Source organism: Cebus imitator, unplaced genomic scaffold (genome assembly GCF_001604975.1).
Source record: "Cebus imitator isolate Cc_AM_T3 unplaced genomic scaffold, Cebus_imitator-1.0 Scaffold44, whole genome shotgun sequence".
In the NCBI taxonomy this organism is placed as follows: Eukaryota; Metazoa; Chordata; class Mammalia; order Primates; family Cebidae; genus Cebus; species Cebus imitator.
In genome coordinates, this window is record NW_016107359.1 from 4,500,657 (window position 1) to 4,523,197 (window position 22,541).

The 22,541-nt window shown below is 40.5% G+C and overlaps 1 protein-coding gene across 3 annotated transcripts in view; it reads right to left on the minus strand.

Moving 5' to 3' along the window:
- NPR3 (natriuretic peptide receptor 3) overlaps window positions 1–22,541 on the minus strand; it is a 63,812-nt gene that overhangs the window by 29,080 nt on the left and 12,191 nt on the right. For all 3 annotated transcript variants that reach the window (XR_001824665.2, XM_017526810.2, XM_017526809.2), the window contains exon 3: window positions 16,897–17,063. Coding sequence is in view for 2 of the 3 variants with exons in the window: in XM_017526810.2 (XP_017382299.1) it covers window positions 16,897–17,063 (167 nt within the window). In the remaining variant the exon portion in view is untranslated. The remainder of the gene's footprint in view (window positions 1–16,896; window positions 17,064–22,541) is intronic.

Here is a 22,541-nt window from a genome sequence, read left to right on the forward strand (position 1 = left end):
GGGCCCCCAACACCAGTGCTAAATTGTCCTCACAGCACATAGTATAATACCTTACCCAGAGGAGAAGCTCAGTGAGTGCCGGATGGTGTGTGTACAGGTTCAATCACCAACCATCTTCAGGTTTAACTATAAGCATGCTGATAGAGTCAAGTGGTCAGCAAAATATATGTGCACTGAAAGGGCAAATAAACCACACCTGAAATCTGTTCAATCCAAGGAATTCTAATTATATGGTTGCCATAAATACGTGTCACCACTGAGTACAGAAAAGGGAAAAGAACCTGAGATCAAAATAAACATAATACGTGTGGCAACAGTGGGAAAATTGGTATATCAATCTCACACGGAATTGTTGACTAACAATTAAATTGAATCTCTTTAAGATCTTTAAGATAGGATAGAAACACGACTTTCCGACACCAGTGATTTCATAATTATCCCACATAGAGATATCTGCGTAGAAGAAATAATTAATAAAGGTCTTCATCTGAGCTGAAGAGTCAGTTAAAAAAAGAAAACAAAAAAATTAAAAAATAAAAAAGGTCTTCAAATTTAGGCCAATAGTCATATTGTTTATTACACAAAACATAATCTTCTGTGCACCCCCTTCCCCACCTCCAAATCACAGTCTGTGGGGCAAGATTTTCTAAGATCTTTATAGAGGAAGCAATTTCACTCCAGAGGAAAAAGAAAAAATCAGAAGATAAATACTAATCCAAACTAATTTCCTACAGCTTGAACTCCTTTGAAATTTTATAAACAGTAAGAGGGTTGAATCCCCAACAGTATATTATATTCTATTTCCTCTCTTTTAACAATTAGCTGGACCCCAGGAAGGATATCACTTAAAACTGTTACTGCATGCACTCTGCTTACAGGGACACAGGGGTGTCCTGCACTCGGCTACTGAGGTTGTTTTCATTGGATACTGTCACTCAAAGTGTTTGAGGTTTAAAAAAGAAAAAAAAAAAAAACCTTTACAATCATTTTTCGTAACTCCTAAGAGCAACTCACTGTGGTTTACTTCATTTAACAGATTAGTCTCTGGCACACGAGGCAGCACGGCCTTGGGTCATCAATTGTTTTAATGCCCATCAATTAACATGTATTGAACCCCTACCTTGGGCTCCCCCACCACATCTACCCACATGGATGGTACCATCAATGGCCAGGCCTTATGAACCAGAACTCTGCCCTAAGAATTTAAAAATCTGTGGCTGCTGTCAGCATCAAACACCAGAGTCTCTGGTTCGTGCAGTGGCCAAGGAAGCTGGCAGTGGCCTGTCAGCCTCTCTTCTTCCAAGCTGGAAGGCTGACTACATGGGTGTGCCTCTCTGGGTCCTGTCAAATGATCTAAAATGCAGAGTAATTTTGCTTCTGCTTTACTAGTGCAATGCAAAACTTCATACAAGGGAGTTTAAGTTGTGAACGTAGCCATCAGGTGGTCTGACTGAAGACATGTCTCATGAGCACAGCTCTCTTAACACAGGAGTAAATCAACTCCTATAACTGACAGCAAAATCTCACCTTTAAATTCATTTACTTTAAGATCTCCTTTTCCAGGCTCCTCCTTTAAATGCAATGTCCTCATAAAGCTAATCTACTGAACCTCTAATATTTTGCGCAAAAGAGTTCCTCATCAAGTTGAGAAAAAAAAAATGTTGAGACCCTGAGGTGCTCAGAGGCATTGGAAGGAGTGAGAAAGGGAGGGGAAAAAAAAAAAAGGGAAATTTGAGCTTTTATCCTCTGCAGTTCTGCCTCAGACTCCTTCAGTTACACCGATGGGTACAGCCATGGAGCAGATGCATGTTCCTTCTACAGGCTGAACTGGTAGTGTGGCTGTAGTTCAAATTTTAAGTGATTGGACTATTCTAACAAGAATTTAAATTGTGTTTCGATTGTGAAGAAGTTGGCCAAATTAACTGAAGCGCCCTTCTCCTTCCTACAGGAAAAAAAAAAAAAAGAAACCAGTATAGCATTTCCATTATGAAACATATTTCCACACTGTATTGCTACTTTAGTCATGCATATTTAAGTGTATTGTCACCATTATCACAAAACATGTTTCTAACTGAAAGTAATTACATTATCACACACAATAGAAAAAAACAGTGACTGTCTTTCAGAAGGACAAAATGAAGTGCATTGCTTGGAAAAGGCCTTTTTCATACGTATTGTGGCTCTCCACATTTTCAGACTGTACCACTTCAATAGTATTTTTGCAATTAATAAATCCACACCTGCCAATATGTGCCAATGGAAAGCAAATACTTATTTACAAACAAAAAGCACTCTACTCAGGAGATTCCCAAGTTTTTCAAATATTCTAATTTAGGACAACTAAAGCTAATTAAAGATTACAGGAATAAACAAGTTTCCCATTTATTCCAAGAAAATGGGAGTTGTGTATTTTTTTAGATTTTAATGCCTCTTTATTTCAATGTGTTCTGAAAGCCAACTAATAGTTCTTTTGGTAGAGAAAACGAATGGCCTTTAATCAGCCATTCCTCGAGCAGCACCTCAATTCACTTGATTACATTTTCCTAATAAAACTAATCTTATTAAACATGTTGCCATGAGAACTCATTATTTTTCTGTTGTTAAAAGCCGATGTGTGGTTTACCTTTATTCTCTCAGATACAATTAGCAAAGCCCTCCAGTGCCTGAAAGGACCTTTTTATCTGGACAAATTATTCCCTGGCTGACTTTAAAGAAAGGGAGGGAGGGCAAAGGACGGGAGGGGCAAGACTCCTTCTATCCAGATGCAGCTCCCCCACAAAAGCCCAGCCCTGCAGTCTCACCGGAAGTGGAGCAAATACAGCTTCATTTTATTTCTCCCTCTAGGTTGAGTGAATAGTCAACTTAAAAATTTTCTGTAGGAGTATACAATTCCAATTAAATGGCATCATATAAGACAAGAGGGTCAGAAGTGTCTGGCCAAGATTTTATTGACAATCTGATAACTTTTCAAATAATGTCACCTCCCATACTGCTTCTGTGCAAAACTAGTGCTAGTGTCAAAATCCAAGTTGGTTTTTGGTTTTTTCACTTTTTGGTGTTTGTTTGTTTGTTTGGAGGCAGAGTCTCGCTCTTGTTGCCTAGGCTGGAGTGCAGTGGCGTGATCTTGGCTCACTGCAACCTCAGCCTTCCGGGTTCAAGCAATTCTCCTGCCTCAGCCTCCTGAGTAGCTGCAATTACAGGCTCCCAACACCATGCCAGCTAACTTTTTTGTATTTTTAGTAGAGACGGGGTTTCACCATGTTGGCCTGGCTGGTCTTGAACTCCTGACCTCAGGTGATCCACCCACCTCGGCCTCCCAAGGTGCTGGGATTACAGGCATGAGCCACCACACTTGGCCCCAAGTTGGTTTAAACAACTTTAATGCTGGGCCTTCTCCCTCATTTAAGGAAATTAAAGCATTGTTTTTCAACATTTTAGACTTTCCAACACATAATGTCTGGGCTATTCTAAACAATTACTTATTAAACCCAGTTCCTTTCAATTACATTGGCTAGATAAACCACCTGCTCCTCAACCTCTTGTTTCATATTTGAGTGTCAGAGGGAGACCTTGAGAGAGGGGATGCCCAAATACACACCCCACCTCCCCAACAATACTGCTGTGCATTGGTTACTACTGGGGTATTTGTTTAATTAGTTAAATTTTCAACTTTAAATAAGGGGAAAAAAAACAAGCTATGGGTGGCCTGCTAACCTCAAATGAGCAAATATCCACGGTTACAAAATCACCCCCTGCTCAGAATACCTGGTTAGAAATAAAAACAGCATTTACCAAATTCTACCCCAAAACAAGAACAGAGGTCTCATTAAGAAGTATAAAGCTGAATTTGAAAGCCAAAGTACTAAGGATGCAGCATTATTTTATTTTAAATGTACTTTACATGTTCTTTGCAAGTAACACAACTTTCTTTAATGAAATAAAACCCAAAAAAATCCAATCCCTGAAATTCACTGGAGAAATTCTGACCCACATTTAAAAACTAGGCTCTAATTTTATGTTTGCAAAACTACACTTGCAGCTGTATCTTTGCAAACACAAATTGGACACAGAACATTGCAATTACTTAATTTGTGTATACAACGGTGGGTTTTGCATGGAGAGACAGTTACACACCATAGAACAGTGACAGTTTAGAGCTAAAGAAAAGCTAGTCCTTTGTATTTTAAAGCCAGAGTAATGAAAATTTCCAAGAGACATTCCTGATGTAGTGTGACAACCAGCACAATACTTGATGGTAACAACATTCTCCTCCTCAAATAGGGGATGAGAAGGAGTAGCTGTAATTATAAGGGCTAAGTACATTCCATATCCAGATAATGACAATGAAACTCTGAATTTAGCCTGTAGGAAAACACTGTTTGTCTGCATGTAACAACAAAATCCTGAGGAAGGGAAGGCTCCTTGTGGTGGGGGTTCAAATCTCTGACTGCACAACAGAGGAAACACCAGGAAGACGAGAGACCTCGCCAAGGGCTTTCTCAGCCCAAGTCTGCTGTGCTTGGCCACAATCAGGACCCTGCATTTCTCCTTTGGAACTAGAAGGATGCTGTCTGCAACCATGGAGATTACCACAAGGTGGATCCATTTCAGAGGAATTGGTCTCTGCTCTCTAAGGGTACACTGGAAGGTAAGTGGGGCCCTTTCAACAAATTTATATCCTCAAATGTTTTTCAGCTTTTTTCTATCTTATTTTATATCAAAAGAGCTCTAACAGATTCTAGAAAGGGTATAAAATTGCTACATTACGTTATGATAAACTACAAATAACCTGCCAGGACACAAATAGCTTCGATTATTTTTATGTAAATATCCCCTTTTTTTTTCACCTTAAAATTGAGTCAGCTCAATTTTTTAAAATCTACTTTAAAGACTAAAGTCTAATTACACTGGGAACAGGATCTCCAGATTATGTTCCTGTCCATGTACAAAAGACGCACTTTTAAAAGTCAGCAAAGAGCTATGTTAGAGGAAGAGCCCCAGACATAAAGTAAAATCAACAGTCTTCATATACCAAGATGACAAACCTGCAAGAGACCACCCTTTTTGTTGTTACCTGGCAAAGCAATTGGTATGCATTATTGTTCATGTGTTTTGCTTATGTGTAATAGCTTTTAAAGAATAACAGAAGTCAGGTATGTCCACAAGGGTAAAAGAATGCACTGAGCTGGTAAATCAAGAAAAGCAGCCATTAAAAGGAAACTATAACCAAATGGGAAGTTTTAAAGGGGCTAGAGCATTTTGGACCAAAACATATGTTTACTTGCTCTCTCAAACATATACTCTCAGGCCAGGTGCGGTGGCTCACGCCTGTAATCCCAGCACTTTGGGAGGCCGAGGCGGGTGGATCACGAGGTCAAGAGATCGAGACCATCCTGGTTAACATGGTGAAACCCCATCTCTACTAAAAAATACAAAAAATTAGCTGGGCATGGTGGCGTGTGCCTGTAATCCCAGCTACTCAGGAGGCTGAGGCAGGAGAATTGCCTGAACCCAGGAGGCGGAGGTTGCGGTGAGCCGAGATCGCGCCATTGCACTCCAGCCTGGGTAACAAGAGCAAAACTCCGTCTCAAAAAAAAAAAAAAAAAAAAAAAAAAAAAAAACATAAACTCTCTCTTTCCCTTGCTTTGATAAGATTATTTCCCACCCAATCTCCACCCCTCAAAAAATGGCACCACCATCTTGGAACACTTGCATGGTACTGAGATTCAACAATACAGAAGAGACTTCCATTAAATCACAGCCATATAAACATAGATTTCCTCTAAAACCCCCACTAAAATTAAACAAATAAAAATTTTAAGGCATAAACCTACAAGTCTAAAGAGTAGAGAAAGGAAATAGCAGATGAGAAATATCAACAAAATGCTGGAAGTTGGGAAGGGGTAACTGACTCAATAGAGCTGAAAAACTGCAGCCTACAACTGAAGTGGACACAGGAGGGTGGCAGGAACTCCAACAAGAAGCAAAGTCACTCCAGTTCAGAAGCTTTAGAATTGGAGTCACCATTAGCTCTGGAGGTGGGGGATGCAGTGGCACTGAAAGTAGCAAGATTAGTTGAAAGTCTGTATAAAGAGCTCTCCTAATTATTTTTATGTAAATATCCCATTTTTCACCCTTAAACTGAGTCAGATCTCCTTGCCAACCTTATACAGAGAAGAAAGTGCCCTATCCTATCTAGGTAAAAGGCAGTAGTTTTATTGTATGAAGATGCTGAAGCAAAGAAGATCTGAACAGGAAGATACCAGGCACAGCTCAAGATTGGGTGAAGCATAAAACTGAAAATTGTGTTTAAGTAATAAGTCTGAAGTCCTAAAAGTAACACTCTTACTCCCTAGGCCCCCAGAATAGAGGGAAGCCTTACGGCCCTCAAGAAGGGATTTGGAGGAGAAGTTTGAAACGGACCAACCTAACATAAGCAACTTCCAGATATTCATATTTGGGATAACCTTTTGAAAAACAAGCTTGATACATTATTATAAAGTTCACTACTATAACAAGTTTCACTTATACACAGAGAGCTTCTGGAGAATTCCATAGTGGCTCACACTTAAATACAAACAGACAGCAAAGGATTACCAAAAGTTTAAGAAATGTTTATAATATAAAAGAGAAAGAGATCAAAATTAGTAGAAAAAAAGAAAGACATACACTATGCAGAAAGTAAAAGAAAATTTAAAAAAAAAATCTCTTTTTTTCCTTCTGATTTAGTTCTCAGAGAAAAATACTTTATCTCAACAAATGTAATATACCTGCAATTGTAAGAAGCACCTTTTTTTCTAAGCTGCCCTTAGAAAGAAAAATTTATACTTATTAAATTATGACAGTCACCAATTATAAAATGAATCTCAACTTTGGATAAGTAAAAATATTTTTTAAAAGTGTATTCTACAACTGATGAAAGCATGTACTCAGAAAGATAAAATATTGTATACAGGAAACAAGACAAGGTGCTATGTTTTAAAAGGGGGCATAGAAAACAAAAGAGAGCTCTTGGAAATTAAAAATATGATAGCAAAAATTTAAAATTCAATAAACAGGCTGGAAGATAAAGTTGAGTCAACTTCTCAGAAAGTAAAAGAAAAAAGAAGAGTCAGAAAGTAGGAGAAAAAAATTAGAGAATCAACTGAAAAGAGCCAACATCTCATTTTAAAATTCCAGAAAAAGCAAGCAAAAAGTGCCCAGAACAGGGATGTAAAAACACATCATTGTGAAATTTCAAAACACCCATAAGTCCAGTTGTCTGCCTATTTCACCCCCTCCAATTCATTCCCCTCCCTTTATCTGCTTTCCTCTGCCCTATATCATATGAAAATGACTCCTCCAGGTGCCTTTCCCTGTCAGCTGACATCTATTTGATTCAGGCAAGTAGAAGCACTGATGGGAAACTAGTGCCAGAAAGAAGAAAAAAGCAAGAATATTTTCCCCACTTTCTCTTTGCCTTGGGCAGCATTTCTAGAAGAAGCTGCATTTACTCCATCATTGTAGCTCCCATGGACAACCCTAACTTTGAGTCTTGGGAAAACTATCTCTTCTTTGGTCTTTCCAGCTCCTCAGGTAGTAATGGCTTTCTGTTGTTGCTAATCTCTGTCTTGCCTTATTCTTCCACTTGTCATCTCAACTCTTTCTACCCCTTAAAGATAATTCCTCATATGAAATCCCTGTTGAATCACCTGGCATAGGCTCTATTTTCCTGACTAGATCCTGACTGATACAGTCAACAATACAGAGAAAATACTAAAAGCTTCTAGACATGGAGAGAAAGAAAGCATGAAAAAGATAAAGGATCAGAATGGTGACACCAAAAACTACATAACAGTACAGTAATAGCATCAAAATTTTGAGGGAAAATAATCTTCAAAGAAAATTTTATACCCAGCTAAACTGTCGATTAAATGTAAGACTAAAACAAAATGTTTCTGATACTCAAAGTCGCAAAAGATTTTCCACTGGGTGTCGTGGCACATGCCTGTAGTCCCAGCTACTCAGGAGACTGAGATAGGAGGATCGCTTGAGCCCAGGAGTTCTGAGCTGTAATGCACTATGCCGATCGGGTGTCCACACTAAGTTTGACATCAATATGGTGACTTCCTGGGATCAGGAACCACCAGATTGCCTAAGGAGGGGTGAACCAGCCCAGGTCGGAAATGGAGCAGGTCAAAACTCCTGTGCTGATCAGTAGTGAGATCACGCCTGTGAATAGCCAATGCACTCCAGCCTGAGCAGCCTAGCAAGACTCCATCTCTAAAAAAATAAAAATAAAAGATTTTCCTGCCAGACATAATGGCTCACACCTATAATCCCAGAACTTTGGGAGGCCAAGGTGTTTGGATTGCTTGAGCCCAGGAATTTAAGACCAGCTTGGGCAACATGATGAAACTCTGTCTCTACTAAAAATACAAGAAGCTCTCAAGTGTCAGTGGGGCTCTTGTTATGGAGAGCATGCCTATAGTCCTAGCTACACAGAAGGTTGAGGTGGGAGGATCTCTTGAGTCCAGGAGGTGGATGTTGCAGTGAGCCAAGATGGCACCATTGCTCTCCAGCCTGGATGACAGAGTGAGACCCCATCTCAAAAAAACAAAAAATTTGATGTATGCCGCCTATCTTCTTCAAAACCAAGGGTAAATTTAAGAAAGAAGATTTAATACCTAAGAAAAGAGATGTAAGAGGGAACTGAAGAACATTTCCAGGTGGTATTGGAGGAAGAAATTACTCTAGAGCAGGAAGATAAAGGGTTAAAAATTAACATTATCTAAAATGTTTGGCTGAGAGAATGAAAATGAAACAGTAAGAACTACACAGAAGCAAATGAAAAGCTAAGACAATTAGTAAGCCCAGAGGAAACAAAAAGCTATACTGGAAAGGATATGTAATTAGAGAATATTATATGGTTCTACTATAAATATTTATGTGGTCCTAATAACAAAAGCTCTGAATTTTTTTAGCTTTTCTTCACATTTTATTTTGTGAATGTATTTTTAACCAGAAACTATGTTATAAAATATTGGGAAGATAGAAGGAAAAGGAAGAACTGGCAGAGAAAGAGTATGTAAAAGAGCTAGCTGAATCTTTTTCCACTTTAAGAATTCAAGAGATAATATCAAAATTTTTACTATCAAAAACAGCAATATGAATAATCAATTTTACAAACTTGGAGAGAAACAGCAGAATAGCAGATAAAACATTAATGATGATTATCTCTAGGGAAATGGAAGTTAGCAGTAGAGAAGAGCAGAAAAGGAGATTCACGCTCACCTATTACTCTTTAGTACTATGAATATATTTTTTTAATTCAGTGTGGGGTTTTAAAAAAATTCATTATATCAGGCCCTTTCAGTCTAGAAATTTGTGTATCATTTTGACTTAAATAACAACAATATGAGGGAAAGAATGTGAACTTCACCCAAAGACAGAACCAACTGTTAAAGGACCCGTCAGTGAATGGGTCTCAAAAGTTCCAAACACAATCAGGAGAGTGAGTCAAACCAAAAGTGGGATTTACAGGGCAGAAAAGCCAAATAAGCTGACTGAGGGGAAAATGTGTCTCCAACACTGACTCAGTCTAACATGGGAAATAGTAGCAGGGACAAATTTAAGTCTACTATTAAAAGGATAATGCGAAAACACTGGGAATTGAAAAGATTGAACTGTCTCCACAGTCCAGAATAAATAAATGAATATGTCTAATGGTTTTTATCATGTAAAATAAGGTAGAATTTGAGCATTTAGGTCTTTCTTTAGTTTCTTCCAAGGGAGTGATTTTTCAGTGCAACCTGACATACACAATGTTGTAGTACCCTATCCATGTGAATAAACAGGGCTCAGAACAGTAACTGGATGAATGGAATTCTGACAAGGCATGGTCTAGTTCAATGATTTTCTACTTTTTGCACTCTGACCCCCATTAACAATCAGATGATGGGTGACGACCCTTCTCTTCAAAAGTATATACATGTGCACTTACACACATTTTATACATAATTATAAAGAGTTAAAACATCCTACATCAAGAAACCCTCATCCACCTAACAAGCTCATGAAAACATGAATGAACTTGAAAGGTATCTCTTACTAAACAAAGTGAACTCACTGTTTAATTTCAATTCTCCAGAAACGAATATTTTCACATATATACTACATTCGATCTGCTACAAGATAAACTGTCCAGACTCCTGTGATTATCACCAGCATGTCAGAGTGCTTTACGCTAAGGTATGTGGTGTTTTATGTGCATGCTGGCATAGGAATGCAGCTCTCATGGGCCCCTCGAGCTTACAGCCATGGATATTTATATACTTGCTCAAGTATTTTTAGGGAGTGAGGATCCCACCCCAGGTGGGACTACTCATTGTCCAGGATCAGGCTCACAGCCATGCTTCCTGGAGCTCTCGGTAAACAGCATCTGATGATCAAGGGAATGATGGTTTACACTACAGAAAAAAATAGGAAAAACAGGTCATTGAGGATGAAACGGAGATGAAGTCCTAGCCAGACTTTGTCAAGTGTCTGAAAGAGGAAAGAGAAACTAGTATCTTACAAATGTGTATTTGGGCAGGTGGGGAGCAGGGAAAGGAAGGAAATATGTCAGCCTGTGTTGCCTTCCAGGCTCATTTGTAGAGCCTGAGACACATAATCTTCAGGTCATGGGTTTGCCCTTTTATGGGATACATTGTTGTTAAAAGTGTCAGACTGATGTAGTGGAAAAAGAAAGTCACTGACCCAGGCAGGAGTCAGGGGATGCAACTAATCTTGGCTTGGCCACCACACAGTGCATTCTAAAACCAAATACCAGTGCTCTGGAATTGGAACCGCTCGTAGGCAGAGGCCAAGCACCTCCATTAAGATGCCCTTGAGTGAGGGCCACTGCACATATGGGCAACCCAAAAGAAACCACCAGAAAAGGCCAGGCAGGCACTTGGCAAAAACTTGTCTGAGCCATATCTAGAGCCCCACTGACACTTGAGAGCCTCTGCAGCTGGGCTTTACTTCTTCAGATTTCAGATGATCTCCAGATGGTCCTCAGAACCCCCACCGTGAAACCCCGTTACTATCCCCACACTATCTCCCATAGTATAAGTGAAACTGAATACTTACTTGGCTTTGTGTGCCCAATAAAGTCTAAGCATAGGACTCCACCACCAGCCAACATCACTGTACTGACTGCAGTATATTGGGTACATTTGGAAAGTCCACCCCACCTTTCTCAGCCTCAGTCTCTGCCACTGTACGGGAAGTCAGTTTGATTTGATGTCCTTTCTATTCAATAATAACAAAATAATAAGCATAATAATAGTAATAGGTACTTTGGCCACTTCCTATGCGTCATGTACACAGTAAAGGAATGCAAGAGTGGGCAGAAACGAAAGTAGTTCCTGCTGTCGTAGAGTTTACTAGAGGAGAAAAGGGTTAATCAGAAAATCCCACGTATCAGTGTATAATTACAACCTGAGAGGTGTGCTGTGATGGAAAAGAACAGAGTGCCATGAGATTGTCTGGAGTGTCAGGAAAGTCGTGTTTGAGTTACAGTCTGAAGAATGGGTAAGAGTTCTGGGTGCAGTAGGCACACTAGAGTGTCATACACATCATCCTGGGATACAAGAAACAAGAGTAAGAGAAATGACAGCTACCATCCGATGAATGCTTACCAAGTATTTAACATGGTAGGTATTCATCATGGGTAAGCACCAATGAAGGCATACCATCCAATGAATGTGTGGCATTGTGGTGAATATTATCTTTATACAATTCTTGAGTTACTTCAACAACTTTGTCAGTTAAAAATTGTTATCCCCATTTGATAGCCAATAAACTAACACACTAAGTCTCAGAAAGGTGCCCAAGATAAGAATTGTAAGAGGCAGCCAGGTTTATGAAATCCCAAGCCTGCGTTTGTAACCACTGAGCTATACTGCCTCCAGTGGTGGCCTTTGGGCCTCATTAAAACATAATGCATCAGAATGGAATAGATTTCCCCTAGGTTCACTAGTAAAAGGGCAAATGCATTTTTTAATATTATATTACCCATAGGAATGGTGGGGACACTGTCATGAGATACACATACTCTCAGCATTTAGATCATAAGAAAAAAAATACACCTATTAATAACTAGACAATTATAGTATATGCAACACTTACAGCCCCAGTGATAGACCAGCCCTAAACAACCCTATTTTCTATCATACCACACACAGGTACCACCCAAGGTGAGGGAAACAGGAATGGACACTGGACCCAGAGAAGCTAATTTACACTGCTAATAGCACTTGAGACAAACCAGCCTGAAAATCTCTGCCAAGGCAGGCATGTGTAGGTTCAACCATAAGCATGTTCTCCAAAATATGAACTGGGAAATAGAACAACTCAGTCTTGAGGTAGAGAGGATCCAAAGTTATTCTAGGAATGCAGAAATGGTTACAATCAGAAATATCTACTAATGCAACTCACATCACAACTTTATAAGAGAATAAAGAAAAACTGAGTATCACAATATGTGTAAGAATAGGCATTCGATAAAATTCACTCAAATTGACACAGATAATAAAATTGCATAGAACTTAATACACACACACACAAAGAGTAAAACTGGGGAAATCTGAGCATAATATTGCACTGTATCCATGTCAACATCCTGGTTGTGATCTTACAATTTTCCAAAATGTCCCCATTGTGGGAAACTGGGGAATGTATACAAGGAATCTCTCTGTATCACATCTTAAAACTGCATGTAAATGTGCAGTTATCGCTATTAGAAAGTCAATTAAAAAGAGAGAGAGCAAGAGATGGAGAGGGAAGAGATCAATTTTACAGAAACAAAATTGCATTAATCCATCAAAATTTAGTAAGTTAAAAATATGGAACGTTAATTTTACTAAAAACATTATTGCTACTCTATTCTCCAAATGCTTTATTATAGTCTGCAGATATTTTAAAGTTTCAAAGTTTTTATTTTCAGAAGATCATAACCTTTCCAAGGATACTGACAACATGGTAATATGATGAATGCAATACTAGCCTATAAGAAATAGAGTCAGGGGTATCATACGATATATGATGCCTAAAGTAAAACGTCCATGTCCAAAGATTTTCCTTACCCTACATTATACCAACCTTGTGCTTGATGTGCTAGTTTTGTTCCAGTTATCATATTAGAAGGAATCATTGTGCCAACAAAAAAACCTTCACTAACAAGAGAGAAAGAGAATTTCCACAGTCTAATAAGGACTGTCCCCCAAACCCCACAGCAAGCATCATGCTTAAGTGGTGATGTGAGCAGATATGAACTCTGTTATATGCTCCTTACATTAAAGTTAAGATTCCCACTATCACTGCTTACAATTAATACAGTATTGGGATCCCACCCGGGGCCACTTAAAGTTTTAATTTAATTAATTATATTTAATTTTAATTCAACATACTTAATAATTAAGTATACACATATCTAATTGTACTTTTTAAAAGTTACTTTATTTACTTATTTTTTTAGAGATGAGGTATTGATATGTTACCCAGTCTGGGCTCGAACTCCTGTACTCAAGGGACTCTCCCACCTCAGCTTCCCAAGTACCTGGGAATATAGGCAAGTACCACTGGGCCCGGCTTCTTAAGTACACTTTCAATTAAGCATACTTAAAAGTAGAAGAATTAAAAAGAGACAAAATTGTCACTATTCCTAGGTCATGTGATTCTTTAGAAAACGCATGGTAAATTTTAGAACAAATAGGAGTCCACCAAAGTCGCCAGATTCAAGATGGACAGCAGAGAACAAAGAGCTCATGATGGACATCATGAACTGGAGTTTTAAGTAAGATAAGACATGAGATAATGAGATAAGACAACTCATTAGCACAACTAAGAGAAGTGAAAAGACCGAGCCTAGAGAGAAGACTGCAGACCCCTGCAGACTCTCCCACCACACTAGATCAAGGACTAGTCTCTGGGAACCCAGCCACACGGTGATGGCTCTTTGGCTCCCAGAGTTCCTTCCCGTGATACTTACCAGGACCACCTGTCTAACCTAACCTGATAAACGTCTGCAACTGGTACTCACGAGCGCCCAGCTCAGCCAGGCATGGTGATGTGCACCTATAATCCCACCTACTCCAAAGTCTAAGGCAGGAGGATCACTCGAACCTGGGAGCAACCTGAGCAACACGGGGAGACCTCATCTCAAACAACACCAAAAAAAATACGGCCCCACTAAAACCTACATACCTACATACAAAAGATGGACATACATTCAGAATTGGAATAAGTCATAGTTAACTCTAACTTCTACTTAAAATTCTAATTTTTATTTATTTATAAAGTCAGTTTTAACAGGCCCACGATCAGAGAGAAGCAGTGTGGTAATCTGGGGCTGCAAATAATCTCTAAAGTGCTCTTAATTTGTTTTGGAATGTGCTATAAATCTTTGTAGTAGGTATACCTTTCCAGTGAGATTTTGCTTAGACTACCATTAAAATAAGATTTAATATTATGAACAGAGAGTAACAGATAACCAAGAAGAATTACCCAGTAGTGGGATGTCAACTTTTTCTTTGAGACATGGTCTTACTCTGCCACCCAAGCTGGAGTGCAGTGGTACAATCACAGCTCACTGCAGCCTCGACCTTCAGGTGATCCTCCTACCTCAGCCTCCCAAGTAGCTGGGACAAGAAGTGCATGCCACCATGCCTGGCTAATTTTTGTATTTTTTGTAGAGATGAGGTTTCACCATGTTGCCCAAGCTGGTCTTCATCTCCTGAGCTTAAGCAATTTTCCGCCTCAGGCTCCCAGAGTGCTGGGATTACATACGTCAGCCACCACTCCTGGCTGGGATGCCAACTTTTGCCCAATGAGAGGAAACCAGGCAACATGGCACCATTGTTGAGTTTTTGAGCCATGAAGTTAATATGAACCTAATGAAGAAAATTAATATACAAAGGCATATGTAAGAGAGTTTGATGTTTTCAATAATGGCTCAGGCTACCTTTGGTAGCACTACTGAAGAAAGCTCAGTACCTTTTGTGTTCTTTGATATTCCTGAGACAAAGGATTTGGATGACGACAGCAATAACATATGTTTCCTTAAATGTAGGCAAAAACCCCACTTCTTTCATCATTCAGAACATGCTGTCCAATGTGGTAGCCCCTAGTCATGTGTGGCTATAGAACACTTGAACAAGGGCTTCACACACTGTAAGTTCAAAATCACACTGGATTTCCAAGACTTAGTATAAGAAATATATTAAAATCTCATTAATAATTTTTAATTGATTACATGTTGAAATGCTATTACGTTTATATTGTGTTAATTAGAATATATTATTAAGATTTCACCTGTTTTTTTCACTTTTTCAAATGTGTCTACTAGAACATTTTAAATTATATATGTGGCTCACTTTTTTGGCTCATATGGTATAACTACCAGATAGCACTGATTTAAAAAGTCAAAAGGTATTTTAAATGATGTGAGTATAGTATATGTAACACTTAAAATATTAATAAATATGTTTATAAGACCCTTTGTATGTCATTTGATAACAAATTCCTATAAAGACAGATATAACCTTGCAACAATGGTACAAAAGAGGTACCATGTATTAGGTTCTAACTTTCTGACAGGGATAGTGCTAAATGCTTCAGGTAAATGATCTGAAATTCTCCCAACAAGAAAAAGTAATTTGGATCAGGGAAACTGAGCAATTTTTTCAAGATCACACAACTCAGAATTGCTAGATCTAGGCTCTGAAGGCAGCTCTGAGGCCAATGCCAGTACTCCGTGGTACGTCAAGTAGAGAAACTAGGAGAAATCCTGTTTGGAAGTGGCCATCTCTTATGAAGTTGATTATTATCCAGTTTGGGCAGGGACTATCCAAGCCACATGCCTATCATTAAGAGGGTGGTCCTAATTAGCTGGGCATGGTGGTATGCACCTGTGGTTCCAGCTACTCAGGAGGCTGAACTGGGAGGATCGCATGAGCCCAGGAGTTTGAAACTGCAATGAGCCATGATCACACCACTGCACTTCGGCCTGGGAGACAGGGTGAAATGTTGCCCCCAAAAAAAGAAGAGGAGGCAGAAGGTGCTCCTTTTCAGTTTTGGATGCTGTAGAGTGATTCGTTTTGAAGACCAGTCGCTCATCCTGCTCTGAGAAAGGATTTGCAGGAGTGGCGTGTTGGCCATGTGGCAAAACCTGTCAGAGGCAGCCAAAACAATGATGCCAAGTGAGGTACGGTCAGCTGCCCGCGGCGCCACCTCATAGATGAATCCCTCTGCTTAATCCTCAGTCTGATCTAAGGTTCTGACTCTTGTCCACTCTTGGAATGCACTAGTAACAACAGCACTTACAGGATTTGAGGCCCTGTATGTGCTGTTGGAAGTATGTGAGTAGGAAGCAACTTCCAGCAGAAAGAGACAACAACACCATCCACAGGCAGACTAGCCAGAAAGCTAAGCCAGGCTGCCAAAAGAAAGAGCCTCCTAAAACCCCAAATATCTGCTGCCACCAAGCTTTGGAAAAATTAGGCACGCAAACCTTTGGCACGCCTTCATCCTTCTTCTCCCCCAAAACCCTCTTAGTCACTTATGTGATGGAAGTCTACAGATATTCTACTTAGCCACCACAAGTGCCCACAAAAAAGCAAATGTCCTTCCTGCAGCAGCTGAAAAGGTGTGAGTGAAGGATAGAATGATCGTGGGTATATTGGGGAAGGAAGGAAGAAAACCACCCAGAAAGAAAGACAAAAAAAAAAAAAAAAAAACAGAAGGCAACAGTGACATCAGACCTGAACCTAGGAATTTTTGAATGGCTCAGAATGGGACACTCTGTCATCTCTGATTTAATTAGAAGACTGTTTTCAGGATGCTGAAGGTCCAGGCTCATAATCAGGCACTTACATAATCCTCTTCATTGAGCCCTTGTTTCTCAACAGAACTTTTCACCTCCATGGAAAACTTCTCAAACTCAGGCTTCACTGTCCTCAGTAGAGTGACCGTCTGGAGGGATGAGTATGCTTGCTTAGCTTCAAAGTCGTGTTTGTCTCCTCTCTTCCACGAGCCATCTCCTACGGAAGAAATAAAAATATTTATAATTCCAAGCCAGCCACCATAAAGAGGCCGTTCTCCCTTTACAACTGTGACGTGTCCCCTGCTTGTTAGTTTGGCAGCCAGTACGAGAGGTATTGCCATAGTTTTGCACTTAGGTATGATGCGACAATGTCAAGACCATTGAAGGAGAAGGAGGCCCTCTGCACATGTGTTCCTTTGAAATGTGAGCAAGAAAGAAGAGGACTGTTGAGGTCATTGCCCTGTAATAACCCTGTAACTGCAATTTTCAGCCCTGCCCCACCCCCAAAATTACAGCACTGTAGGAGAAATAATTCAGTTTTTATTCCTTGCCATTCACACATTTTTTTTTTTTTAAGTCAGAGTCTCGCGCTATCACCAGGCTGGAGTGCAGAGGTGCCATCTCATCTCACCACAACCTCCACCTCCTGGGTTTAAGCTATCCTCCTGCCTCAGCCTCCCAAGTAGCTGGGACGGACGACAGGCATGTGCCCTTACACCCGGCTAATTTTTGTATTTTTAGTAGAGACAGGGTTTCACCATGTGGGCCAGGATGGTCTTGATCTCCTGACCTCATGACCTGCCCACCTTGGCCTCCCAAAGTGCTGGGATTACAGGCGTGAGCCACCACGCCCGGCCTACACTTCTTTTTTAACACGTACAAGCAACTTGTGCAGGTGAATCAAGTGGCTAGTGTGGTATAATAAACCTGATGTTATGTGGGTGTGGGGCAGCAGGTCACAGCAACGCATGACAATAGATATGCACAACTATTAGAAAGTTAGTGCTGTTAAAAGAAAGAAGTTTGAGATTACTGATATTTCTTGAATCTTTTCAGGGTGAGTGGTTGCTTAGGTCAACTCAAAGATTTGTATCTCTCTAGTGCTGGCAACATCATAAAAATTATTTCTTAGAAAAGTTCCATTAGTGCATTCGTGGTAATGAAATAAAAAATGCTAACATTTATTAAGCACATATATAATAATAATAAAAGCTCTATTTGTTGAGCACTTTATATGTATAAAAACACTTACTCCTCACAAGACCCTGTTATACGGGTACTATGATCCTCTCTATTTTACAGATAGGGAAACTGATGCGTAGGGAAGCTGGGTAGCCCGGTGTTTCACAGGTCTCTCTTTTACAACAGCAAAGTCAGATTACATGAATAAGCATAATTATTTTTCTCTTCATTATTTTATTTTCAAGAAAACATGTGGCTTACAGGACCCAAAAGACAAGGTGGGCCTCTGACTTTTGATAATGAGCTATTTTTTTCTATGAATTGTTATTATGATTCCTGGAGATCTCTGAAAATATAAGGAACTCCACTTGCTGGTGTCCAATGCCAAAGTCATCTGCTTGCCCAGAGCCCCCACATCCTTGGCAGAGGCCTTGAACCCAACAGCTAAGCAGTGAGAATATCTCTGGGGTCCGTGGCTGGGACTTTGTGGCATTCACTCTACTCCTGAAGAAGTTCAACAAAGACCTGGTAGCTTTGGAATTTCTATGACAGCCTGAATCAGACAAACATGTATGAACTATGCAACGTCCTGAGATTGGCAGGGTGGGCATTGTAAATACAGTCTCCACCACAATCAAGAGAGAGGCTGGCGGTGTGACATGTAAACAACTGAGGTTATCACAGGGAGGACCACAGCTTACTATGGCGGGGTGGTACAAAGAAACAACATAGAGTGTAGAGGAGGACAATCTAACCTGGGGGAAGGCTGCATGTGAGGAAGAAGCATTAGCCCGGTCCTAACTGTGTGAACAGGGTTTTAATAGGCGGAGAGGAGGGCGGAAAGGCATGCTTGGCTGAGCCTACAGCACAGCACAGGCAAAGGTGCAAATGTGCCTGTCAGCCAGGAAGCAGCTGGGTGCTTCGTCTAGAGCCCGAGGAAAGGTAGAGACAAAGAAAATGTTTGCAGAGCCATCTGGATAATCATAATCCTAATAATAGCAACCATTTATTAATTGCTTACATGTGTCAGGGAGCTGTTAAAAGATAAGCAAGACACAGCTGAGGACAGAATTCATTAGGAACTAAATCTGTGCTCAATGAGCACAAGATTAAATTTCAGGCCACTGAGCAAAACTTGACAAAGTCTTCCTCCTCTCCCATGAAACCTCCCAGACACTGTGGAGGCCTCAGTGTGAGCCAAGCCATACCCGTGCTCCGGCCAGTGAGCCATCAAGCAGGTAAAACCAGCTGGATGCTCACTCACCAAGACAGCATGGCCTTTGTTAAGGGGCCAAGTCCACTGCCAGGAAGACCCCAAATTCTAAGAATGCTCAGGACATCTTTGTTCAATGGAAGAGCCCATTACTTGCAGGCATGCGATAAATAGTTATTGATTCATTTTTAATTGACTCTAAGTATCAAGACTCAGTAGAGGTTATGTCTCAAGCAAAGTGGGTATGAGTTTCTCAGATCTGGAAAAAAATTCTCTCCAGGGGCCTAAGAAGGGAAATGCTTAACTCTATAGAGTTGTATGCTATGTAATTAGAAAATACAGATAGGAGTAGAAACTGCAACCATCTCAGGGACTGAAATGGGCAAAAACATTTTTTTTAATTTGCAAAGAAGTAAAATCCAGTACAATAAATCTGTCTACCACAATCTAAAAGGTAATGGCTTTGGAGTTTTGTTTTCCTATTTTTGTTGCTGTTTTGTTTTTGTTTTTGTTTTTTGAGATAGAGTCTCACTCTGTCACCCAGGCTGGAGTGCAGTGGCACAATCTCTGCTTACTGCAAGCTTCGCCTCCAGGGTTCATGCAATTCTGCCTCAACCTACCAAGTTGGGATTACAGACATGCGCCACCTCACCCAGCTAATTTTTGTATTTTTAGTAGAGATGGGGTTTCACCATTTTGGCCAGGCTGGTTTTGAACTCCTGATCTCAAGTGATCCACCTGCCTCAGCCTCCCAAAATGTTGGGATTACAGGCATGAGCCATTGCGCCCAGCCCAGAGTTTTGCTTCCTAGAAAAAAGAATGGAAATAGTAGTGCTTAATAAATGTAAGCCAAGCTAAATAGATATCTATTCCCAGCCATAACTGATACTGTGCCTTCCTGCTTTTTGTGGGCATTTCTAACAGTGCTGTGTCAGTAACATCTCCCTTATCCAGGCGGTTGAGCATGAGGAAAGCAGAGGTTGGCTTGGCATGACGCCCGATCAGTGGGGACGAACTTAATGCAGTAGACAACTGGGTGCCTCTGGAGATTTATGAGCAGAGCAGAAGAGTGACATGAGAATCAGCCTTGGGAAATAGCAGTGGATTAGAGTCGGGGAGATACCAAGCGTTCACAGCCACAGTAACCCAGGCAAGAGGTAGAGGAGGTTATATGTCGGAATTCACACCAAAAATGGCTCTCAGGATGGCTACAATTATGAGCAAGTTTTCTTTTCCTTTTTTTTTCTGAATATAGAAAATTTTCAATAATAACCACTGACTACTTTTATTATCAAAAAAGAGATAGAGCCTTTGAGAACAAAGGTAGAGGGCTGTACATGAGAAATCTCAAGACTGTACAACAGTTAGGGAGTGAGGGACAACAGAGAAGGAGGCATGTCACACATGACGCCAAGGAGAAAAAGAAAACAGGTTATCATTAAGGAAGCAGCAGAACCAGATGGAGGAGGAGGGAGTTAGGAGGACATGGAAATGATTATTTCAGTTAGGAGTATGGCAAATCCAAGAATGCCCAAGTGACCACCAGGCTAGAGGTGGAAATACTAGTCAAAAGCCAAAAAGAGGAGTGAGGACTAGAGACCATACTGGGTGTCATTTCCACACGGCTCCAAGTTAGAAGCGGGGGGCTGCCTCACCAGACATGAAAGAGAGTGCAGAAAGCAGAGGGACAAGGGCAGGGCACAGATACTTTGGGGGATGCTATTTTTAGTGGGCAAAAGGACTAAGAAGAGACAGAGAGGAGATAACAGGGAACCAGAAGAATGCTGTGTCACCAAAGCTAAGAGCATAGGGTTACCAGAAAGGAATGGATGGCAACCAGATCGAATGATCTAGAGACATGCTGTCTCAGAGAGTAGCCCCTAGCCACACGTGTGACTATTTAAATTTAATTAAAATTAAAATTTCAACTCTTCAGTCACACGTGCGGTATTTAAAGTGCTCGATAGCCACGTGTGGCTGGTAGCCACCGTATTGGACAGCGCAGACGGGAACGTAGCCGTCACTGCAGGAAGTTCCACTGGGTGGCGCTGCTGTGGAGGCATGGAGGCATGGTCTCAGGAAAGGCTAATGGATTTGGTAATGAGCAGCTCACTGGTGACCTTGAGGAAAGCACATGCAGAGGAGTGGTGGATACTAATGCTGTATTAAACACCCAAGCTTGCATTGGGTGAAGAATATTTATGAAAGAGGAAGGTAGTCTGCTCAGCACCAAGCCCTGCACTCAGCAATCCTGTGGCTAAAGAGCTGCAGCCAATAATGGGTACCCATGATGGGGTAGCTGTGCAATCCTGAAGCTCCCAGCACTTACCAAGGACCTAGCACATGGTAAGCTTTCAACATATATTATCTGAATGAGTAGCTGAACCATCACAGAATCTGCCCAAGAAATGAAGGCTTAGCCTTCACCTGGCCTAGCCCCACAGTACTGTGGATCTTCAGCTCTGGTGGTCATTAAGGAGAGAAAATAATTGCCTTCCTTGACTTACGCCCACCTTTTCCAAACGACTCCGAGAGAGGAAAAGACCATCATGGAAGCAAGGAGGACAAAATAAGTGTTTATCTTGCAAGCCTCAAATCTCCAATTTGATCTGCTACAGGAAGCAGTGGCTACTTTTGTTTCATCGGCTTTTCTTTATCTCCATGAAAAGTGTGTTTTATTATCTGTCTATGCACAATGATGTACTGCTCCAGTAAGCCAGGATGTCAGAGCAGGAAACCCGGGTGTATGTTTTAAGATTTAGATCCTGTCCAACTATATCTCATCAGCAAGAACTGGGAAATGAAGCTCAGTATAAACGTGCCATTTGTGATATACACACTTACACTTCCCCTACAAGTGCTCAGCTCTGAACAGCCAGCGTTTAGTGTTTGAGAAAATGTTCTGTAGCCTTACGCTGTCTGCTTCAGAGAGAGACAAACTACGTTTGGGGGAGAAATGTCTTGTACCTGTTATCTTGATGGCCTCCTTAAACACCCTCCATCATAAGAACCCACAAACTTCCCCAGATTCATTATAGGGAATTAAATGCTTTCAACCCTGTACATTGGTGGTTCACAACTTCTATATAGGAGTGGTTTAAGGTGCAGTAATCTGGAAGAAAGAGAGGAGGGGGATCAGTGGCTTTCAAATGATTTTTACCTCAATTTGCAGTAACAGTTATTTTATTTCACACTGTGGCCCATTGCAAACATAGGTGTAGCATGCACCTATACACACAAATCCACAATAATATTACTAAAGTAAAAGTTTTCTAAAACAATACACATGCTAAGTATGAT